Source organism: Adiantum capillus-veneris, chromosome 4 (assembly GCF_014529385.1).
Source record: "Adiantum capillus-veneris isolate H3 chromosome 4, ASM1452938v2, whole genome shotgun sequence".
Classification (NCBI taxonomy): Eukaryota; Viridiplantae; Streptophyta; class Polypodiopsida; order Polypodiales; family Pteridaceae; genus Adiantum; species Adiantum capillus-veneris.
The window spans coordinates 173,989,481-174,010,305 of NC_140934.1; the positions used below are offsets into that span (position 1 = coordinate 173,989,481).

General features: G+C 49.6%; 1 protein-coding gene across 17 annotated transcripts in view; it reads right to left on the reverse strand.

Moving 5' to 3' along the window:
* MEE44 (Nucleotidyltransferase family protein) overlaps positions 1-20,825 on the reverse strand; it is a 109,542-nt gene that overhangs the window by 10,073 nt on the left and 78,644 nt on the right. For 2 of the 17 annotated variants that reach the window (XR_015187976.1, XR_015187961.1), the window contains 5 exons: positions 2,223-2,300; positions 2,050-2,134; positions 1,776-1,961; positions 1,216-1,585; positions 1,018-1,116 (listed from right to left, as the gene is read on the reverse strand). Coding sequence is in view for 1 of the 17 variants with exons in the window: in XM_086511463.1 (XP_086367589.1) it covers positions 1,821-1,961; positions 2,050-2,134; positions 2,223-2,300 (304 nt within the window). In the remaining 16 variants the exon portion in view is untranslated. Of the gene's footprint in view, positions 1-1,017; positions 1,117-1,215; positions 1,630-1,775; positions 1,962-2,049; positions 2,135-2,222; positions 2,301-20,825 lie in introns of all 17 variants that reach the window. The other 15 variants (XR_015187970.1, XR_015187969.1, XR_015187972.1 and 12 more) reach the window with 15 other exon arrangements.

Consider the following 20,825-nt stretch of genomic DNA (forward strand, 5'->3'; position numbering starts at 1 on the left):
TGTCCCCTTCTTTCAATACACTGTTCAACTAGGACGTCACATATCGGTAGCACGAAGAGAGGCTCATCCTGCTGAAGCACCTCATTTGCAGGAGGAGGGTCTCATAGCTGAGTTCTTGTTAGTTTTTTGGGCGAGGTTGTGGGACCCAGACAGCCGTGGCGAGTCACGTTGTTCCAGTGGCTAGTTGCACATAGAGCTACAGCAGTGGGGAGCTGGCTTGTACATAGTGGCCTCTCGGCAGCATGTGCAGCTGGTGGCCATCCTCTGGAGAGTCAACGTCACTGTCTTTGGGACTGCCCTATGGCAGAACAGGTGTGGCTTCGGGTCCTTCGGCTGATGCCAACTCTTTCCACAGCACAGCAATACACTTGGTGGGCAGCTGCTTGGTCTCACGGGCCCAACATTACAGTTTGAGCTATCCTCCACCAACAAGATGATAGTCATACAGGGGGGTCAACCTACACTCCAGCATGCTACAGAGCTTACTCCACAGGAGTGGTGAAGTGAGAGAGAGGTGTGTTGGGAACTCCCGACACTCTGGTTCATCTGGCGGGCCCGCTGCTTCCGCATCTTTGAGTCTCGCCTTGTGCCACCAGCGGAGACTGTTCGATATTTTTGGCTGGAGCTGATCCATACTCTCAGGGGACGATTCGAGAGACTTCAGGGTAGCTCCTACCGCATGCAGGAGTGAAGAGAGGCTTTCCTTCGACTCTAGCGTCTTGGGCCTTTCTTCACCATGTTCCAAGTGTGCTCAGATGGCACTACCGACCACCTGTGTGGCTTTTCCCTCCTCCCATCTCCTGATTTAGCCCTCATTGTACATATGCTGTTTTTTCATTGGGAGAGTCTCCCCTTATGATTGTTGTAGCCCTCTCTAGTAGAGGTGGTTGTAGCCCTATGGGCAGTTTCATTAACTGATAGAAGGATCTCTTTCTCAGAAAAAAAAAAATCTACTTTTAGAATATCAGAAGACATACAGCTGCAATAAACCCCTCAAACAAATTTAGGGTACAAAACCTGGTGACTTGGTCTTTCATCTGATCCTCAGTGTGTTAAGGTAGGTGAATAGCCATGCCGATGCTTGACTGTTTCTCCAAAGAGAGGTTGCATCGTTGCCTACGTGGTTAAAAGGGCGGGCAGAGATTATCTTGCTTGAAATAGAGTGAAATTGCCTAAACTCTAGATTCAGAAAGTATGAAGCAATGCAAAACTTACAGCAGTCTAAATGTACCTGGATATCCTCCTCGAACAATTTTATTTACTTAACTGTAGCTGTTTGTGTTCTGGTCCCTTCACAAGGGGGATGGCAAAGGCTTCTCTTTAGTCAGGGTCTCCCTTCATCTTCATCCAAGGGATTTCTCTTGCACTTGGAAACAAGAAGACAGCTCGCTACAACCACCAGAGGCATTACTATCGAATTCTGAAAGTACTTTCACTTACCTCTTCAAGGCTTACTGACTGATGCCAGGCATCTGTCCTGAAAGGCAGTAAGGTGCTCAATATATCACCAGAGCATGTCTAACTCATTCTAAAACTACATACGCTTCTTACCACCAACATTCACTTTCTGCAAGCAGCCATCTTCCTGCAAGGCAATACAGATCATCATGGTCTGCACCTGCAAGCCTTCTGGTAATTCCAATTTTTGACGCATCCAATAGGTGAAAAGATGATGATTAGTTTTAAGAATCTCAGGGCACTTGCAAACATTCAACTCAACAGAAAAGAAGAACATGTGTCTGTAAATGGTTGTAGACCCATTAAAAAATAAGCACCTATTTCTACGAGCATGTATCATGTACTCTTCTGGCTGCTGGATGTCAGCTGAGATCTGGTAGTAATTTCAAGCTTTGCACGCTTGGTAGAATGTTTGAAAGCAGGTCGAAAGATTCCACCTTCCAGTTGTTGTCTTTAAAGTCCACTAAAGCCTTCTCAATATATGAATAAGCATCTGCAAAAGCCTGCAAAAATGGAGAAAGATATGTTAAACTTGAATGCTCTGCAGAGTTGAGGATAACAGCACAGCTAAACAAGCCACAAGCAACAAACCTTGACACACTGAAGAATTCGAAAACAATTTCTTCCAACATTATTTGTTGGATAAAGAGGGTCTTCGATGTGCAGAGGATCAATGCTGTCAAAACAATTTCTGATTACAATTCTTCAAAAGAAAAAACACTTGCAGGACATCAGTTTTCCTTCTAAATCAATACATAGGATACCTATGGCCTCGATCTCTACTGACATATGTTCCACCCCTCCTAATGCAAATACCCATTCTCCGAGGATCAAACACGCAACTGCATTCAGTACAATTTCCATGGCTTAGATATATTCTAAACTGGATTATCATATTAGTGCATGTATATGTTGATACACAATGATCCCACACAAAACAATTAAGCAGATGCAAGCATTAAGCAATCATTTGAAAGAGCTTACATTCAGCATCAACAAACACATGATGCTTTATTACTACCTTCAAACAAAGTGCAAGAATACTACTTTGAACGAGCTTGTGCGCTGTCAACTAGTGGTCTTTGCATAGAAATTATGTTAATAGGTAATATGATTATGGCGCTCTATAAATGGTCAGTTCACCTCCATGCCATTGCTTTGCCTTCTACAAATGCCAAGCCCTCTTAGATTGCAGTCTTTGACAATTTACCAACGCTCCAGCTCCTCCACCTATCCCTTTCCACACTCCTTGATCACTTGCTGAGCAGTTTTTTTCACCAACCCTCCCATTTTTACTCCTGCAGCCATAACTGAAACAAACTCCGATACACACGAGAAGCCAGCCTCTTTTGAGTAATCAAGAGAGCCCACAAGAGTTACGAGCATAGTGCGAGTCACCTTGTTTCAGTGGTTAGTCGCACACCACTGAAACAAGGTGACTCGCCTCGGCTGTCTGGAGTCCCACAACCTCTCCCAGAAGGCTGCCAAGAACTCAGTTGTGAGACCCTCCTCCTGCCAATGAGGTGCTGCAGCGGGACGGGCCTCTCTCTGTGCTGCTAGTATATGACGTCCCAGTCGAACAGTGTACTGAAAGAACGGGACACCTGGGTGGTCTGCAGAAGAGAAGGGGTCCCTCCAAAGCCACTCACCAAGATCCCACTATACTCGTGCCAGTGGACAACACTCCCAAGCCCACAGCCCCCAGTGTCCAATTTCAAGAGCTACTGGGTCAGGATCTATAATACAAGTCCTCCCACAGATGCCCACTACTCGGATCCTCTAGAAACAGCACTCTGCCACCTGCGGGGCCTCTACTGCAACTCGCTGTAGGCGTCCCCCACCCTGAAGCTCGAAGAAAAGGGATGGAACAGTCTCTAAGCAGGCCCTGACTGAGATGAGAACCTCCAGTCATGTGAAGGCTCCCATCCAACTGGGTGCTACTGGCTCGAGAGGCGTGAGCCACTTAGCTGGAACTGCCTCTGAGATGTCCTGGCACATGCTCTGCACCCCTCTCATGCCCTGTAGATGGAAACCCTGCACCTCCTTTGACAAGCCTGTGAACTCTAACCAGTCACCTAAAGAGCGCGCTAAACCCGCTGCCATGGGACCCCAGGAAACATGAGGCCGACTACCAACCAAGGGGCCTCTCTGAGTGCTAACCATGGGGTTCCAGACAAGGGGCTGCCGTAGGCACTCCTCCGTGCAAGTAGGTTGTCTCTGCTCCAGGCCTCGCCGCAAGAGCTCCCAAGATCGAAGCAAACTCACAGCGAAGCGGTCCTCCAGTCTTCTGCTCAAACCAACTCTCCGCATCTCTATGAAGATCCATCTGGTCGAAGGTTGCCAGGGGCCTCCTGCCTGAAGCACCCTAGCACGACGCCGCTGTAGCAAGAACTCCTTCCAGGGCTCCTCACCTGGAAGAAGTTCTCTGACAATGAACTTCCCAAGAAGGGCTCTGCTCTGCTGTGCTGGGTCAATGATCCCAAGCCCTCCCTGTGAACAAGGAAGAGTGATGACCTGCCAAGCCACTTTGGCTCGGGCTATCTGAGTGTCACGTCCCGACCAAAGGAAGTTCCTGATCAGCCTCTCTACCTGGCTGATACAAGAACTCGAGAAGATCCAGCAAGAAGTGATGTACCACATAGTCGCCAACAACACCTGGTTGGCCACTGCTGCTCTGCCAACCAAAGAAAGTCGTGCTGAGCTCCAATGTAGCAAATTTCTCCCGATAGACAGGAGAAGAGGAGCAATCTGCTGCTCGGGAGACAACTCAAGTCCAAACCAACCTGACAGCTCAAGTACCGAACTGCAGTCCCTGGGGGGATCCACCTAAAACCCTCTCCTGGCATCCAATCGGGCACAGGAGCACTACCAACCAAGAAAGCCACTGTCTTTCTCCAGTTGATCAGTGCGCCCAATGCACAACAGGTCTCTAGATCCTGCTCACACCTATGAAGGTCGGCCTCCTAGCCATCCAAGTACAAGGCTGAGTCGTCGGCAAACTCAGCATCCAATAGCTCATCTCCCCGAGTAGGGAGTGCTAAGCCCCGTAGACCAACCTGCTGCTACACCAAAAACCTGCTCATCACCTCCGCATAGAACAGAAACAGGAAGGGGGCAAGAGGACAACCCTGTCTGACCGAACGTGTGAGCATGAAGCAATCACCTCTACCTCCTTCCAAAAGTACCTGACTGTGAGCCTGTCTGTACAAAGCTGACACCCCTATGATCCAAGCATCTGAGAAGCCCATCCTGCGTAGAGTGCCCTCTAGAAAGTCCCAGTCAACTCTGTCGTATGCCTTCTCAAAATCGAGAAGAAGAATCACTAGGTCCTCACCACGGAGCCATGCTAGGGCAGAAGCCTCCCAAAAAAGTAAAGATGTTGTCAAGGATACTGCGTTCCTTGACAAAACCTGTCTGAGTCCCATGTATAAGGCCCTCAAGAAGTGGCTGAATCCTCAAACTCAGAGCCTTGGCAAGAATTTTGTAGGTTGAGTTGAGGATGGTGATGGGGCGCCACTGTCGAATCTCATCCAAGGAGCCACCCTCCTTGGGAATGAGGTAGATCAGGCCCTCACTCATGCTGTCAGGCATCACTCTTGTGTGCAAAATGTACTGAAAAGCACTACAGAGATCTGGGCCAAGCAGGTCCCAGTACTCCAAGAAAAAACTGGGAGTCAGCCCATCCTCACCTGGACAGCTACCACGGGGGAGGGCCCTAAGAGCCGTGTGCAGCTCCTCAAGCTGAAGTGGCAGCTCAAGCCTCTGACGCATCTCCTCAATCACAAGACAAGGCATCTGTGCCCAAACCTGCTCCCTGCATGCATCCTGACGCTCTGACTAGGACTCTGCAGACAGTAACTCACGGTAAAAGTCATTAGCAACTGCACGCATATCCTCGGGCTCAGAAGCAACTGACCCGTCGGGCCTCCTCAACTGACTGACCTTGGCATGCAAATGCCGAGGTCCCACTGCCTCAAAGAAAGCACCAGTCACTCTGTCACCCACCTTGGTCCACTAAGATGCCTGTCGATGGAAAGCAAACTCATGTCGCCTCTCCTCTGTGGTAACAAGCTCCTGTCGAGCCTGTTGTAGCTGCTCCTCCAGCCAAGGACTGTCTGGATGCTGCTCCTGCATCTTCTGTAACGAAGCAATGCCTCGTCTGAGACGCTGCTCCTCCTCTCTCAATGCAGCCCTGCGAGCCAGAGACTCCTGGAGAAAGAAACGGCTAATCTGAGCTAGGTCTGAGGCCACTCTGTCAGCAGGAGAGTCCTGCCTGTCCATAGAACCTCTACCCGCTCTTTGAGTGCTGAGTCCAACAAGACCCTCTCTGGGATGCGAAGCATCGTGCTCCCTTCCTCTGCTTGTCTGCCACTGTGAGGATCACTCGTGCATGGCCCGAGAAGGAAGTCCCTGCCAGAATGCCCACTGTCCCTTCCAAGTCACTGAAATGGTCACTAGTGTAGAAGCGATCTATCCGCGATATATTCACTCCTCACACTTTGCGGTCCGTACGAGAGAAGGCAAGGCTGTCTGGAGGCCTCACAAAACCACAGTGCTGCCAAACATCCGAGACCCTCAGTCATACAAAACCTCTCCCAAGCTGCCAGCTCAACTCCATGCATAGTAGCATGGCTACCACCAATCCTGTCAGAAGGGTCCTCCAACATGTTGAAGTCCCCTCCTATGCACGAGTGTTCTGCCTGCGGCAGAGACTCAACTATCTGTGACCAAAACTCTGCTCGAGCACTCACCACATTGGGCGCATAGATGTTCAGGAAGCCCACCAGGCAACCCTAAACGTGCATAGTAATCCATTGAGCCCTGCCTGGCACAATAATCCCTCTGCCCACAATGGCTTGCTCTGCAAAGAGTCCGCAATAGTCATACATACCCCACCCTGGATGCCTTCAGGTCGAAAAGCAGCTGACCAAAAAGTACCATATCGTCCACGCAAGAGCTGACCACAACGTCTAATGCAGCTCTCACACAGATGATGGTGCTCCTCAAGCATAAGGAGATCAATCTCTCCTCCCACAAGGCAGCGCTAAATCTCCTGACGCAGTCGGCTCTGCTAACGCTGAAACTGGGGCCCACCTAGTCCCTGCAGGTTCCATGAGATGATCGTCATGGGGAGCGAGAGAGAACAGATGTTGCTACAGCAGCTAGATGGGCTATCTTCGAGGCTGGCTTGGATGGGGAGGAATCCGCATCCGAGAGTCCTCTAGATAGGCATGACTGCAACGAGTGCATGGCCCAAGCCCAAGCAAAGCGAGCCGTACGTAAAGCAACCTCCTCTGTCCAGGAGTCCTCATGAATGTATACATAGCATGGCAAGCATTGTGTATCGGCAAAGAAGTAAACCACAATGTGTCTACATCCTGCTGAATCTGGAGGTGTCACCGCAAACTTGGCCAATGGCCACAAAGTCTGAAGCATGTCTGTAACTCTTGGTTCTCCCATGTGGTGAGAGAACTCTAGGACCTGTGTGTGCAACCATCCCAACATTGAGTTGAGAGTCCACTCAGTCTGGTCCTTGCCACAAAGGGGAAAGGAGAAGCCAACTGCTGAGTCCAAGGCCTCTGTACCCCTAGCTGCAAGGAACAGAACATGGACCCTAAAGCAGGCTGCCTCATGGTCTGCTGAGGGGTCGCCGAGAAAACAAGTGTAGTTGTAGTCGAAGAAGTCCCATGGGCGCCGGATGTCAATGCTCGTCAGACCACGAGGGATAGCTGCAAGGGGAGACGTTTGTACCTATAGAGGGGGGCGCAAGAAAGGTTGTCCCTCTCTCGCCAAGTGACTCATGGCAAAGACGCTGCCAAGAGATCTCCTAGCAGCCGGAGAAGACCCTGCCCCCTGGGTCGACTGTGGAAGTGAAGCGGGAGAGGGAGGAGAAGGAGCAGGGGGGAGCGGTGGAAAAAAAGGGCCGGGGAGAGCGGCAGAGGTAGAGGGGCAGGGGGAAGAGGTGGCGGAGCAGGAGGCGGGGGGAGGATGAGGAAGAGGGGGGAAACTCTGGAGGGGGAGGGGCTGTCGATGATGAAGTTGGGTGGGGGCTGGAGCAGGGACCTCATCCTGCTCAAGAGGACCAAACCGGTTCCCCGTGGGAACCCACTACTGCTGAGTAGGTGCCTGAGGACCAGTCTGAGTGCCAAGCTGTCCCTGTGGCCCTTGTCGTCGTCGACCACGGACCTGCTGCTATCCCTCCTCCGTTGGAGCCCCCGGCTCAGAGAGTGGCTCTGCATGTGTGCGTTGTGTCTCTGTCCGTGTCTGCTGGCCAGCCCTTGCAGGCTGGGGCTGGGGCTGTGGTGTAGGTCGAGGCCTCCTCCGTGGACAGACCTTCGCTAGATGGCCCATCTGTCGACAAATGAAGCACTGGTTATGGAGGCCCGAATACTCCACACTCTGTCTGAACCAACCCCCACTCACCCGAGGCAGAAGAATAACCTTCGGGAGCGCGTGAGTGTCTCTGACCAACACGCGAACTGAGGGAATGCCAGCCGCCTTGGCAGCTACTCAGGCTGCCATGCGAGGTGTCTCCAGGACAGTCCCAATGGCTAAGCCAATCCTAGACAAAGTGGTAAGTACTCCCTCCGCAAACCCGGAAAGCAGACAAAGATGGGGATGTCTACCTCCTCTATTAGAACATCCGAAGTAGGGTCGAAACCATGTCTCCACTGTCGAAAGTGGCCTCGTGCTGCTCGAATGGTCAATGGACTCATGGAGATGACCTTGGACGCCATCTCGAAGGTCTCAAACTCAATCTGATAGTAACCTCGTCCGAGTATCTGTACGTCCAAGATCTTGCCCACCTCTACGAGAAGGCGGGCCTGGAGAAGGTCGCGCAACTCTCCTCTGCTAGGTCGCGTGCCAAGAATCTTGCAGATGACAGCAGTCGCCTGTAAGCGCTCTACCTCTGCGGCTAGGCTCGCTTGCTCTGTCGGTGAAAGAGTAAGTCGAATGGTGGGCTCAGTGGGGTCGGGCGAGGGGGCTTCAGACGAGTCCCTCTGTGGCGGAGCTGGAGCCTCCATCTGTGTCTACTGCTGTGGCAAAGAAGCGGACGGTGAAGAGACTCTGCAATCGAGCGCGCCGAGCACTGTCCAAAGAAACAGTGCTGCCAGAGCCAATTGCAGGAGTCTTCGGGAAAGAAGAAGACGGGGGGGAGAGCGGATAAGGCGGGCAATGGGCGGGATCTCAAGAGGTAGCGGGCGGGGGGGGGGGGGGGGGGGGGGGGGGGGGACAGCGAGCGGGTACGCGCAGCAGGGGGGTTGGCGGGCTGGGCTGGGCTGCCGCGCACAAGGGCAGGCAGGGGCGAGGACAGCGGGGGGGGAGGGGGGGCAGCGATGGCGCAGCAGGGGAGGGGGGGGGGGCGTTTAGCAGTAGCGAGCAGCGCCCTGTTTTAGCTTTTTACCAAACTGTAATCTTGGAAGGTAGAGACCAAAAAATAGACATCTCAAAAGGCTAAAGTTACCTATGAGACCGGAAAGTTACAATGTGGTGGATCTGATACAAAGTCTTGAGTAACAAAAATAAAAACTAGAGAATCCTAAGCTGCTAGTTGTGAGCTAAGCAGCTAGCTGGGCATGTGTAGGATATGAGCAGGGGTTAGGGGGTGAAGTGAGTGGGGGGCTAAGACAACACAGTGTGGGTGCATCCTCAGAAAGAGCTAGATCACAGGAGATCCAACATCGATCGCTGGCGGATCTCATCAATCTCCTCCATGGTCAGTAGTCTGACCAGGCCTCGTGTGTGTTGGGCCAAAGTGATCCGACTCCTCTGGTGCAGCCTCCGTCGGTGATGTGTAGTCCTCCGCAGTCATGGGCATCTAGACCTCCCTAGCTCAGTTGCTCGGTCAATCAACGTGCCTCTGGTGCAAGGAGAATGTGGGCTCGATTGTGGTAGTAGCTCCTCCGGATGGCCCACTGTCTGCTCTAAAGAAGTATGTGATTCGTCTATGAGATTGGCTAGCCCCTCCTCTCATCAGGATCTCTCTGTGTCTGCGCAACTCAAGCAAAAACAATCCCAAGCATCTCAGGTCCTTGTACCCCATGACTCTAGAGAGTGGTCCAAAGCCCACTCTGAACAGGCGACGGAAGCGGCCTCGTATCTCATAGTAGACTAGGCAGTGCCATGTGTAGTGCAACTCTGTCTCGGGCTCCATGTGACACAAGGGGCAAGTCCTGACCTCTGCTCGTACTCCGCTATATCTCCCAGTCTTGACCCGAAGCTGGTGCGAAGATGTGCGTATTTGGCCAATAGCACAAGTGGGTGTCCATGTGTCTGGGTCTCGTCACAAAGCCGCCTCCGTAAGCTAGAGAAGATGTCTCTCTATAGAAAGCCATCTTCGTGCCCAACTCCTGTGCCGACTATATCCATGTCCTCCTCGTGTCTAATTGAGTCAGGTCCTGGCGGATGAGCCTGGTGATCTCGGACTGTGTAAAGGTCAGAGAGGGTGCATCCAATGAGTACTGCAATGAGTATTGGAAGGGGGACAATCTGTCCATGCTGAACCCATGTGCCTGAAACCATGATGTCATCTCCCCATACCAGCATGCTGCATCTCCCTGCAAGGCTAACTGTTAAGAGGACTCAAGTGCTAGGCAGGAACTGTCTCTGCGAAAGTCCCACAGGCGGTATATAACGAAGACCGATTTGGTGAGCGCCTCAACCACTAGTGGCGGGGCAGCCAGCTCTGCGCGGATAATGTCACGTGGTAGTTGGCAGCTTGGGAGCTTAGGTATGACCGTGAGGATTTCAAATGTTTGACAGCATGCAAGCTTTGTGGGACCCCTAGACAGTCTCTTTCTCTCGATCTGACCGTAGAGTAGGGGGCGTGAATCTATCTCGGATAGATCGCTTCTACGCGAGTGACCGCATTTGTGACATGGGAGGATGTGTATGCATTTTGGCGGGGACTACCTTTTCCGATCATGCGCTAGCGATTCTTATTGTTGCAGATAGACAGAAGAGTAGAAGTGCGATGCTGCGCATCCCCAAGAGAATTCTACTGGATACAGAGCTCACTCGGGGGGGGGGGTTTCTTTGGACAAAGAGCTTGGGCACTCACGACACTCCTGCTAGTAGAGTGGCCACTGGACTTACTGAGCTTAGTCGCTTCTTCCTCGAGGAGTCTGCAACTCGCTTGGCTACAGCCGAGGAGGAGAAACATCTCAGACCGGGCATTGCTTCCTTACAACATATGCACAAGCGTCACCCTGACAGTCCTTGGTTGGAAGAGTAGATGCAGCAGGCTCGACAGGAGCTGATCACCATTGAGGAGCGGCGTCATGAGTTTGCCCTCCATCAGCAGGCATCTCACTGGACCCAGGTGGGTAACAGAGTTACTGGTGAGTTCTTTGAGAATGTGGGTCCTCGCCATGCGCACACCAGTGCCTGTCAGTTGAGGAGATCAAATGGGTCAATTGCTACAGAGCCTGAGGATATGCGTGCACTTACAAGGAGGGAATTGCGCATCTTCAAAGAAATGAACAGTAATGCATTTGTAGCCTGTGGCATCGGGCAATGTCACTATGAACTTGGCCAACGGCCACAAAGTCTGCACCAAATTTGTGGTTCCAAGGTCCTCAGTGCAATGAGAGAACTCAAGGGCCCGAGTCTGAACCCAACCGACTGACGAGTCCAAGGTCCAAACCTGCGGTCCCAACCACACAATGGAAAGGCGTATTCCACCACAGAGTCTAGAGCATCAATACCACATGCCGCAAGAAACAGGACATGAACCCAAAAGCAAGCCGCCTCTAAGTCAACATGAGGGAAGCGAGTGAAAGCATAGCTGAAGAGATCCCACCGTCTGCTGATGCCGAAACTGGAAAGGCTCCCTGGAATAGCCCCAAAGGCCGAGCTCTCAACCAAAAGGGGAGGTCGCAAGAAAGGCTACCTCTCCCAAACCAGCCTACCCACAACAACAAAAGAGTTGCCTTGGGATCGATGGGCTATAGGAGCACGCTTAGAGCCAGCAGCTGGAGGAGACGAAAGAGGGGGCGACGGTGGAGAAGGTGAAGCTGGCGGTGGGGGGGGGAGGATTGGTGGGAGGGGGGATATCGGCCAAGGGTGAGCCGGCGGGGGGGGGGGGGATCCTCCTGCACACAAGAGGTAGAAGGTGAGGGGTCTGAGGTGGTCTCCTGCTGCAAAGGTCCGAAGCGGTTTTCCGCAGGAACGCACTCCCGTCGAGGAACAATGGGGCAGCCTCCAGGGCGAGAAGCCTTTCCCTGTCGACAGCGGCCCCCAACCTTGTGCTATCCCTCCTCAATCTGGTCATTTGTTGTTGTTGAGGCTGGGTCTCTGGGGGTCTCTGAAGCCCTTGTTGCGAGGACCTCGAAACTCGATGAAGGGCCCACCCTACGGACCTGTGGCTATGGAGGTAGCCGAGCTTGTCTGCATGGACAAACCCTCACAAGATGGCCCATTTGTCTGCAAATGAAGCACTGGTTCAGGAGGCCCAAACACTCCACACTTTGTTTGACCCAACCACCCTTCACATGAGGTAGAAGAACCACCTTCGGGAGTGTGTGTGTCTCCCGAACAAGGACCTGCACAACGGGTAACCCTGTGGCCTTGGCCATAACTGAAGCTGAAGTGCACGGAGTCTCCAAGACCGTCCCAAACATGGAGCCAATGCTTGAAAATAAGGGAAGATACTCCCGCCTCAGTCCTGGAAAGCAAACTTGGATGGGAAGATCTGCCTCCTCCTCAAGCACATTTGTAGTCGGGTCGAGGCCATGGTGCCACTGTCTGAAGTTAAGCTCGAGCCGCCCGAATGCCTAGAGAGCTCATGGAGATCACTTTGGCTGCCATCTCTAGAGACTCAAACTCTATCTGGTAGTAGCCTCTCCCGAGAATCTGCACATCGATGATCTTGCCCACTTCAATGAGGAGTCACGCTTGGAGTAAGTCCCAAATTTCACCTCTGTTGGGCCGTGTGCCAACAATCTTGCGAATGATCGAGGTGGCTTGAATCCGTTCCACCTCGGCCATCAAGCTCGCTTGCTCTTCTGGCGAAAGAGCAAGTCGGAGGGTGGGTCGGCTCCACGCTGTCGGACATGGCCCTCTGGGATGGAGCAGGGGCCGCCATTTTGTGTCTATTGCTCTGGACAAGAAGGCGAAGCTGTCAACGAAAAGCACATATGCACTAAGGCTAGCCCACAAGCATTGTACGCCGAAACAGAAGCGCAGGGTAGGGCTACAAGAAGAGGGGCTGCAGAGTGGGGAGGAAGAAACCGAAGGGAGGGCTGCAAGGGGGTTGGGGGTGGGGGGTTTCCATGCGAAGGGGGGTGAGGTGGGACGGGTTGGGCAGCACGAGGAAGGGCAGGGGTAGCGGGGGATGGGGCATGAGCAACAATGAGCTTCTCCTCGATCTGATAGCATCAAACCTGCATCTACGAGTACCTTCTTTATCATTGAGATGGTAAAGACGACCATCGACAAGATGAGGATCAGGAGGGCATATGATCATGATGGTCTAGTAGAAGAGCACTTTGTACATCTAGAGATATGCTCGTAGAGGTTCTTGCAGTTCTCTTCAACCGTGTCATGTGTCAAGGTCTACCTGAGACTTGGAGACTGTCTACTATTGTGCCCATCTTCAAGACACGTGATCCTATGGAGCTTAAAAACTACTGTACTATTATGATTGGACAAACATTGGCACGTCGTATGCATCTATCCTTGAGCAGCGATTGAGCAGATGTGCACAAAGTGAGGGTATACGGGCAGCAGGACAGGCCGATTTTAGAAGAGGCTTTTCCACTCTTGACCATATTCTGACTGTCACAAGACGGGCACCACGTGCCAATAGAAAAGAACAGACTGAACGGACTTTTTGCACTTCATAAAAACAGAACTGAGAGAGAGAGAGAGAGAGAGAGAGAGAGAGAGAGAGAGAGAGAGAGACGACACGCGACATGGAGTGGCGGGATTCCACCCCAGAGAGTATTGGCCCCAAACCTTGGCGCCACTTTCGGTATTTCTTTATATTGCATCAACACGGTACAAGCCGGTACTCCAGACTCTGCACCTTCTCCAGGAAGCATGCCAGAGAATGAGCCCTAACCTCATATTTAAAGGCCCTTGGCCTAAAAAGCAATTATAGTGAAAAGCCTTCAAACTTAAAAGCATATGGTCCAAAAAGCAATGCCAAAAGCTGCCAGCGTAAATCACAGAAATCCGTACAACCTGCCACGGCATCAGCAGCGTAAATCACGAAAATCCGTACACCTGCCATGTCATCAGCCAGTGTAAATTACAGAAATCTGCCTGCTTCCCGTAGGGTTAGGGTTAGGGTTAGGGTTTCTGCAGTTTTAGGGTTAGCGTTTCCAGAATTAGGCTTTACAAGTTTTAGGGTTAGGGTTTCTAGAATTAGGGTTTCTGGCGTTTCCATTCTTTAGGCTTTGACACGTCAGCAATCTGTTGCATCTCCCCTTCTTGAAAGAGAGTAATCGTCCGCAATTACAGCATATCTGCAAAACAACTCAAGTTAGCTCAAAAATTTCCGAGGTTCATTCCGAGGGACAATCAATTCGCTCTTTTTATTAAGGAGTTAGCTTCTCCTTTTTGCCCTTTTGATCAAGGAGTTAACTTCTCCTTTCGGCTGTTTTGATCAAGGAGTTAGCTTCTTCTTTCTCCAGATTGGAACTCTTGATATTCTGGCATAGTAAAATTAGCCATCACACCCAGACCGTACTGATTTTCCACGGGTGTCTTGATGCACTAAAATTAGATACCCAAGCAATCTCATCCAATTAGGAATATTCAGTGGTTGGCACATCACAATGCAACACAAATGCTCACATATGCATGTTACAAGACAAAGAAACATAAAGCCGCCAATGAACACTCCCCCCGCAAATAACCATCCAGGTCCGGGCCATGAGCTGTTCAACAACTCCCTCATCACTCCTCCCGTAAATAACCTAAAAAGGTCCAGGCCATGAGATATAGAGGCCTTTTACAACCAAACGCCCCCCAGACCGCAGCCTGCATCGTTTGGAGGTGCTGAGAGTAACCACTGCTCAGACTTCTTAATACTCTCCCCGTAAATAACCACAAGGATCCAGGCCATGATTTCAATCATTCGATAGTCCCCCCGCAAATAACCACAAGGGTCCGGGCCATGATTAAAAAAACAAATTTCAATCATTTGATACTCCCCCCGCAAATAACCACAAGGGTCCCGGCCATGAGTATGATCAAGCATTCTCAAACATCATTTCTCACTACTCCACCCGGGAGTAAAATCTCCAATCATTGAATCCAGTATTAAACGAGAGTCAAACAATTCAAATCGGCACCAAGACAGGTTCAAAGTAGATACCATCCATTTCAAACAAATTTCAAACAAAGCTTCAAACAATACTTTCTCAAACAAAGGTCAAAAGTATCTACTATAGAACAACTGGAGAGTTCATTCACGGTTTTGTTCGGACAACCGAGCTTTGAGGACGACTGGCTTGCCCTTCTGCATCACGGTGATGGTTCGGTTCTGAACTTGGAGAGTCGCATCATTCTTGTCATGCCAAGGCATGCCTAATAGAACGTCACAATTGCCCAACTTCATAATGTGGAAATTGGCTTTTCCATGATAATCTTGGATAGTCACTAGAAGAGCACCAATGAGTGGTACCACTTTCTGAGTTTGCCCTGTGGCTAGCTCAGCTTCAATTTCTCCACCCTCTGCATCATAATCAAAGTCCATCTGCTTCAAGAATTGTGGATAGATAAAGTTCTCTGTAGCTCATGGGTCAAAGAAAATTAGGGCTTTCAAACCGTTGGCTTTGCCATATGCTCGACACAATTCATTTGTACTTTCAAGGCGTATGCCATAGATGTCAGGTACTAATCCAATGGCCGGTTTAGCTCCTTTGGCTAGAGATGGTCCTGGGTTTCTTTTGACCGTCGACGCAGGAGTCGGCTCCGCAGGTTTTTCAGTGCGTTAGGGACAACCAAAATAGTTATGTCCTGTTTGAAAGCATCCAAAACATCGGCCTTCTTGTAGTAAGGTGTCTCGTTGTTCAGGTGTCAAACAAGGCTAGAGATGGTCCTGGGTTTCTGTCGACCGTCGACGCGGGAGTCGGCTCCGCAGGTTTTTCAGTGCGTTAGGGACAACCAAAATAGTTATGTCCTGTTTGAAAGCATCCAAAACATCGGCCTTCTTGTAGTAAGGTGTCTCGTTGTTCAGGTGTCAAACAAGGCCTTTGTGGTTGACTTTCACGAGACTCTCAAGAACTTGTTCGTTGTTGCCGAGAGTTGTGGTTAGCGGCCGGAGATTCTTCTGTGGTAAACTCTAGCTTTCCCTTCATCAGTTTGTAGCCGACCACGGCATGGTCCATAAGTTCTTGCATGGTAGAGACTTGCTTGGATAGACAATATTCCTGCAATGGTGATGGTAGTCCAATGGTGTATCGCTCGCACTAGGCCTCCAAGAGAACAGATCTAAAATAAGACATCGGAAGGTACACGTCGTGAAACCTTTGGTTTTATTCGTCCATGGTTTCGGTGGCAAGCATTTTCAAGTTGCCCCACTCTGCCAAAATCCGGGCTTCAAACATCGAAGTCATGTAACTACGTGCAAAAACTGTCTTGAAAGCTTGCCAGGTCCTTGGAGCATGTTGTTGCGTCGTGATTGAACTCCACCATTGCATAGCATTGTCTTTAAGAAATCCTGTTGCTCGAGAAATCTTGGAATCTTCTGTGTAGTTCCCCAAAGCATAGATGTTGTCGAATTGCTGTAGCAACTGCAATGCTTTCTTGCGATCTTTCACCCCAGATTTCACGCATGCCAGAGATCTACTAGCAGAGCTTCTAGCAGTGATGTTTAACCGTGCCATGTGTGAGGGCTTGCCTGATACTTGGAGCCTATCTACTATTGTACCTATCTTCAAGTCGGGAGACCCTATGGAGCCTGGGAATTATACCACTATCATGATTGGACACACATTGGCACGGTTGTACGCATCTATTCTTGAGCAGCAACTAAGTAGATGGGCAGAGAGGGAGGGGATACGCACAGTCGGGCACGCAGGGTTCAGGAGGGGTTTTTCTACTCTTGACCATATCTTGACACTCAGAGCCATCATTGAGGAGGGTAGATCGCGTGGGAGACGGATCTATTGTAGCTTTGTGGATTTCCGCAAAGCATTTGACACAGTGCCTAGAGCTAGATTGATACGCAGATTACAGCAGATGGGAGTACCCACAGAGCTCATTTGGGGGGTCATGGCATTATACAGGTCAGTAGTGGGGCAGGTACGTACCTCAGAGGGTCTATCCACACCGATTCACTCCACTATTGGGGTGAAGCGGGGCTGCCCGCTCTCTCCTACTCTATTTGGTATGTATGTGGATGAGGTTTCTGACTACATTGAGAGAGATGGTGATGGAGGTGCACAATTGGTAGAAAAAAGAATTCCATTATTGTTATATGCTGATGATATTGTGTTGATCTCCGACTCTCCGGAGGGGATGCAACGTCACTTGGATGCTTTGAATAGGTTTGCTCAGGAAAGTGGTTTGTCCATCAACCTTGGTAAACTCTCTCTCTCTCTCTCTCTCTCTCTCTCTCTCTCTCTCTCTCTCTCTCTCTCTCTCTCTCTCTCTCTCTCTCTCTCTCTCTCTCTCTCTCTCTCTCTCTCTCTCTCTCTCTCTCTTTCTCTGTGTGTGTGTGTGTGTGTGTGTGTGCGCGCGCACATACGAGACAGACAGAGAGAGAGCGTGGCACGGGAGGGTTTTGAACTGAAAGTGTCATCCGCACTGTCATCGCCCTCTCTTCATCGTGGACATGCCGGGACGATAGAAAGCATTGATGTGCAGAGGTAAGAAGTTTAGAGGAGGGACTGAAAGTTGCATTTGTGACGTTTAAGGATCCAGAGTCATTGGACACAGCAGTTCTATTATCCCTTGTGATTGTAGGCTTATCAATTTGGAGGGCTCAAAATTGGATGGCAGCACGGTAACCTTGTTGGGTTTTAGGGAGCAAGTCTCCAAAACACTAGCTGCTACGTATGCGTAATCAAAGGACAACTTTGTATGCATAACTCAAATACAAATGGAGGTCATAAGCGCTTCACCAGCTTGCAAGCCCCATACAAAGACAACCTTCATGCGTACAAACAAGCGGATAACACAAATGGAAAGGGAGATAAAAGAACGGAAAGCAGATACGGAAGGATGGTGGAAAGAGAAGGCCAACATCTGGACACCCAGAGGAGCTACTACCACAACAGATCTTGTCGCCTCACACCAGAGGCACATTGATCGATCGAGCGACTGAGCTGGGGAGATCCGGACGCCCACGACTGCGGAGGACTACACAGCATCGACGGAGGCTACATCAGAGGATTCGGATCACTTTGGCCCGACATGCACGACGCCCGGTCAGACTATTGTCCATGGAGGAGATTGATGAGATCCGCCAACGACCGATGTTGGATTTCTTGTAACTTGTGATTTAGCTATCCCAGCTAGCTAGCCGCTTAGTTCACACCTACCGGTTTAGGATCCCATAGTACTTTTATTTTATCATTTTGTCATTTCATTTTGTTACTCTGACTTTGTATCAAATTCACCACATTGTAACGCTTTGGTCTCATAGGTCATTTTGGCCTTTTGAAGACGTTAATATAACATTTCATTTCACTTCATTTCTCTCTCTCTCTCTCTCTCTCTCTCTCTCTCTCTCTCTCTCTCTCTCTCTCTCTCTCTCTCTCTCTCTCTCTCAGACTTGGACACTCCAAGTCAAGAATCAATCGCGACAGCACCAAATAACCACTTCAAAACAATTCACAGATCACAATAGATTTACACTGGCCCGACTGAGTTCCGTGCCTAGAGATATTGGCCCCCAAGACTGACGCCCCTTCGGTATTTCTTTATGTATTAAAATCAATGTCAGAGTACAAAGAGCGGTTAGGGTTTCACTCTCAGACTCTGCGTCCAGATGCTCTAAGAAGTGAGGCCCGCACCGCATATTTAAATGTTACAAGGGATGCCCAAAAGCAGAGCCCCAAAAGCTTGAAAGCAAAAGCAGATTCTCTCTCTCTCTCTCAATGAGAGTAAAACTAAAGCATATTCTCTTTTTATCTCTCTTCCAATTTCCTTGCAAAGCCAAAAAGCAGGGATTTGTGTCGCTCAAAAAAAAAAAAAAAAAAAAAAATCACCTCCCCGATTTCTGGAAATTAGGGTTTCTGGCAAAAATTAGGGTTTGCAGGAATTTCAGGGTTTCTGGCAAAAATTAGGGTTTCTGTTGTTGGTAGCCACGTCATCACTTTGTGACATACCCCCCTCTTGAAAGCATTGTAATCGACCGCGATTACGCCTGCAAAACCGACAAAAGCCATAAACCGTCTTAGCAGACACTGACTGTTAGTACCTACGTACTAGGGACACACATCTAGCACATGTACCAAATCGAGAGTCACATCACACAACATCACAGGACATCACTAGACATCATAGGACATCACATGACATTCAACATTCATTCAGATCTTAGACCATGATTTATCGGCAATGTAGCTAGCAATCACATCTAGGTCCAATGGAGACCTCATCGATGTCCGATTGACTAACCCCTATTGCAACCATGTCTATTCGAGATCAATCAAACCAAAATGCTGCAGTCATTTCGTCTATCAGTTCCTGCAGTCAAAAGAAGTCAAGAACAAATCAGTATCATTATCAGGAATTCCATTTCATAAAGTCATCCTGCAGAATACTGTCAGCTCTTAGTATCCCTGAAGCTCAAAGAGACATCAGTGACTTTAGTATCAAAATCAAGGCATCTGTTGACAAAGGAGCGGAGTAACTCCCCTCTTGTGCATTCCACTGCAACAGATCTTCGGCCAAGCTGAATTTCTGGGTTCCGTTTGGAGTAGACTATGCTAAACCAAAACATCGAGGTAAAGTTTCACAATCCCAGGAGTATCTGCTAGGTCCTCCTCCTCCATCCACTTCGCATCAAGTGCAGGATAGTTCTTGAACTTAACCAAGAACCGCCTTCGGACTTTACATTTCGTCTTCGTATCCTTATGTGCCAAAATCTGTTCAGGAACAAGGATCTCCTCGTTTTCTTCCACTTCGGGTTGCTCATCAGGCACATCACCCTTAAAAGGTTTCAAGAGACTCACATGGAATGCATTGAATCCTCCAAGTATCTGGCAGTTTCAATTGGTAGGAGACATCATTTATCTTTTCAGTAATCTGGAAAGGTCCGTAGTATCGCATACTCACCTTTGGAAAAAGCCTCTCCTTTCCCTTTTTCTTTCTTAGGCGTGCCTTCTCAAAACGTAAGAGCACCCAATCATCCTCCTTCAATTTCAAGACGCGACGATGGCGATCCACTGCCTTTTCATGTCGTTCTTGAGACTCGTGCAAAGTCTCGCGAACCTTGGCAAAAGCCGTATCCAAATCTCGCGAATATTCATCCGCTTCAAATATCTAATCTTTCGTGCTCAGGAAGGATGAAACATTCACAGCACTTTCAATAATCTCAAATGGCGTCTTCTCCGTCGAAGAGTGTATCGTGTTATTGTAGGCAAATTCCACCAAAGGTAAGTTCTTTTCCCATTGAGTCTTCTGATCCGAGATACAATACTTCAATAAATCTAAAACCACTGAATTGGCAATCTCAGATTGCCCGTCAGTCTACAAGTGGAGCGATGACGAGAACTACAACCGCGTGCCAATGTTATCCCAAATTGCCTTCCAAAACAAACTCATAAATCTGGGGTCTCTATAGGAGACAATTGTCTCAGACGTGCCATGTAATTGGAAAATCATCGTGATCATTCTGTGTTCTCGGGAGATCAAAAATGAAATCTATTGCAATACTTTCCCAGGGGCGAGTGGATATGGTTATAGGCTGTAACAATCCCTGAGCCTTATGCCTGTCAAACTTGACCTTCTGGCATACTAAGCAATTGCACACAAACTCTTCCACATCCTTTTTGAGTCTCGGCCAAAAGAAGTATCTCTCTACCCCTTTCATGGTGGTAGCAATGCAGCGGTGACCCGTCAACGGTGGACAGTGACATTCAGTCGTAACCTTTTCCCACTACGGCCGTGTAACGCACAACATGGTTTTTCTCATCAAGTAGCCTTCCCGAAGGAAGTATCCGGCTACTGTCTCCCCATCCCATATCCGTGTGAAAATAAATCTGCAAAATCTCTATCTTTCTCATAAATCTGTGTTGTCATTTCCGGCCTAGAGAACAATCGGCTCTCATAAGCAATGACATGGCCTTCTTGCATTAAGACCGCACCAAGACTATGACCACAAGCATCACAAAATACTTCAAATGACTTATGCAAGTCCGGCAAAGTCAAATCTGGTCCTGTAGTCAATTTCTCTTTCAATGTCT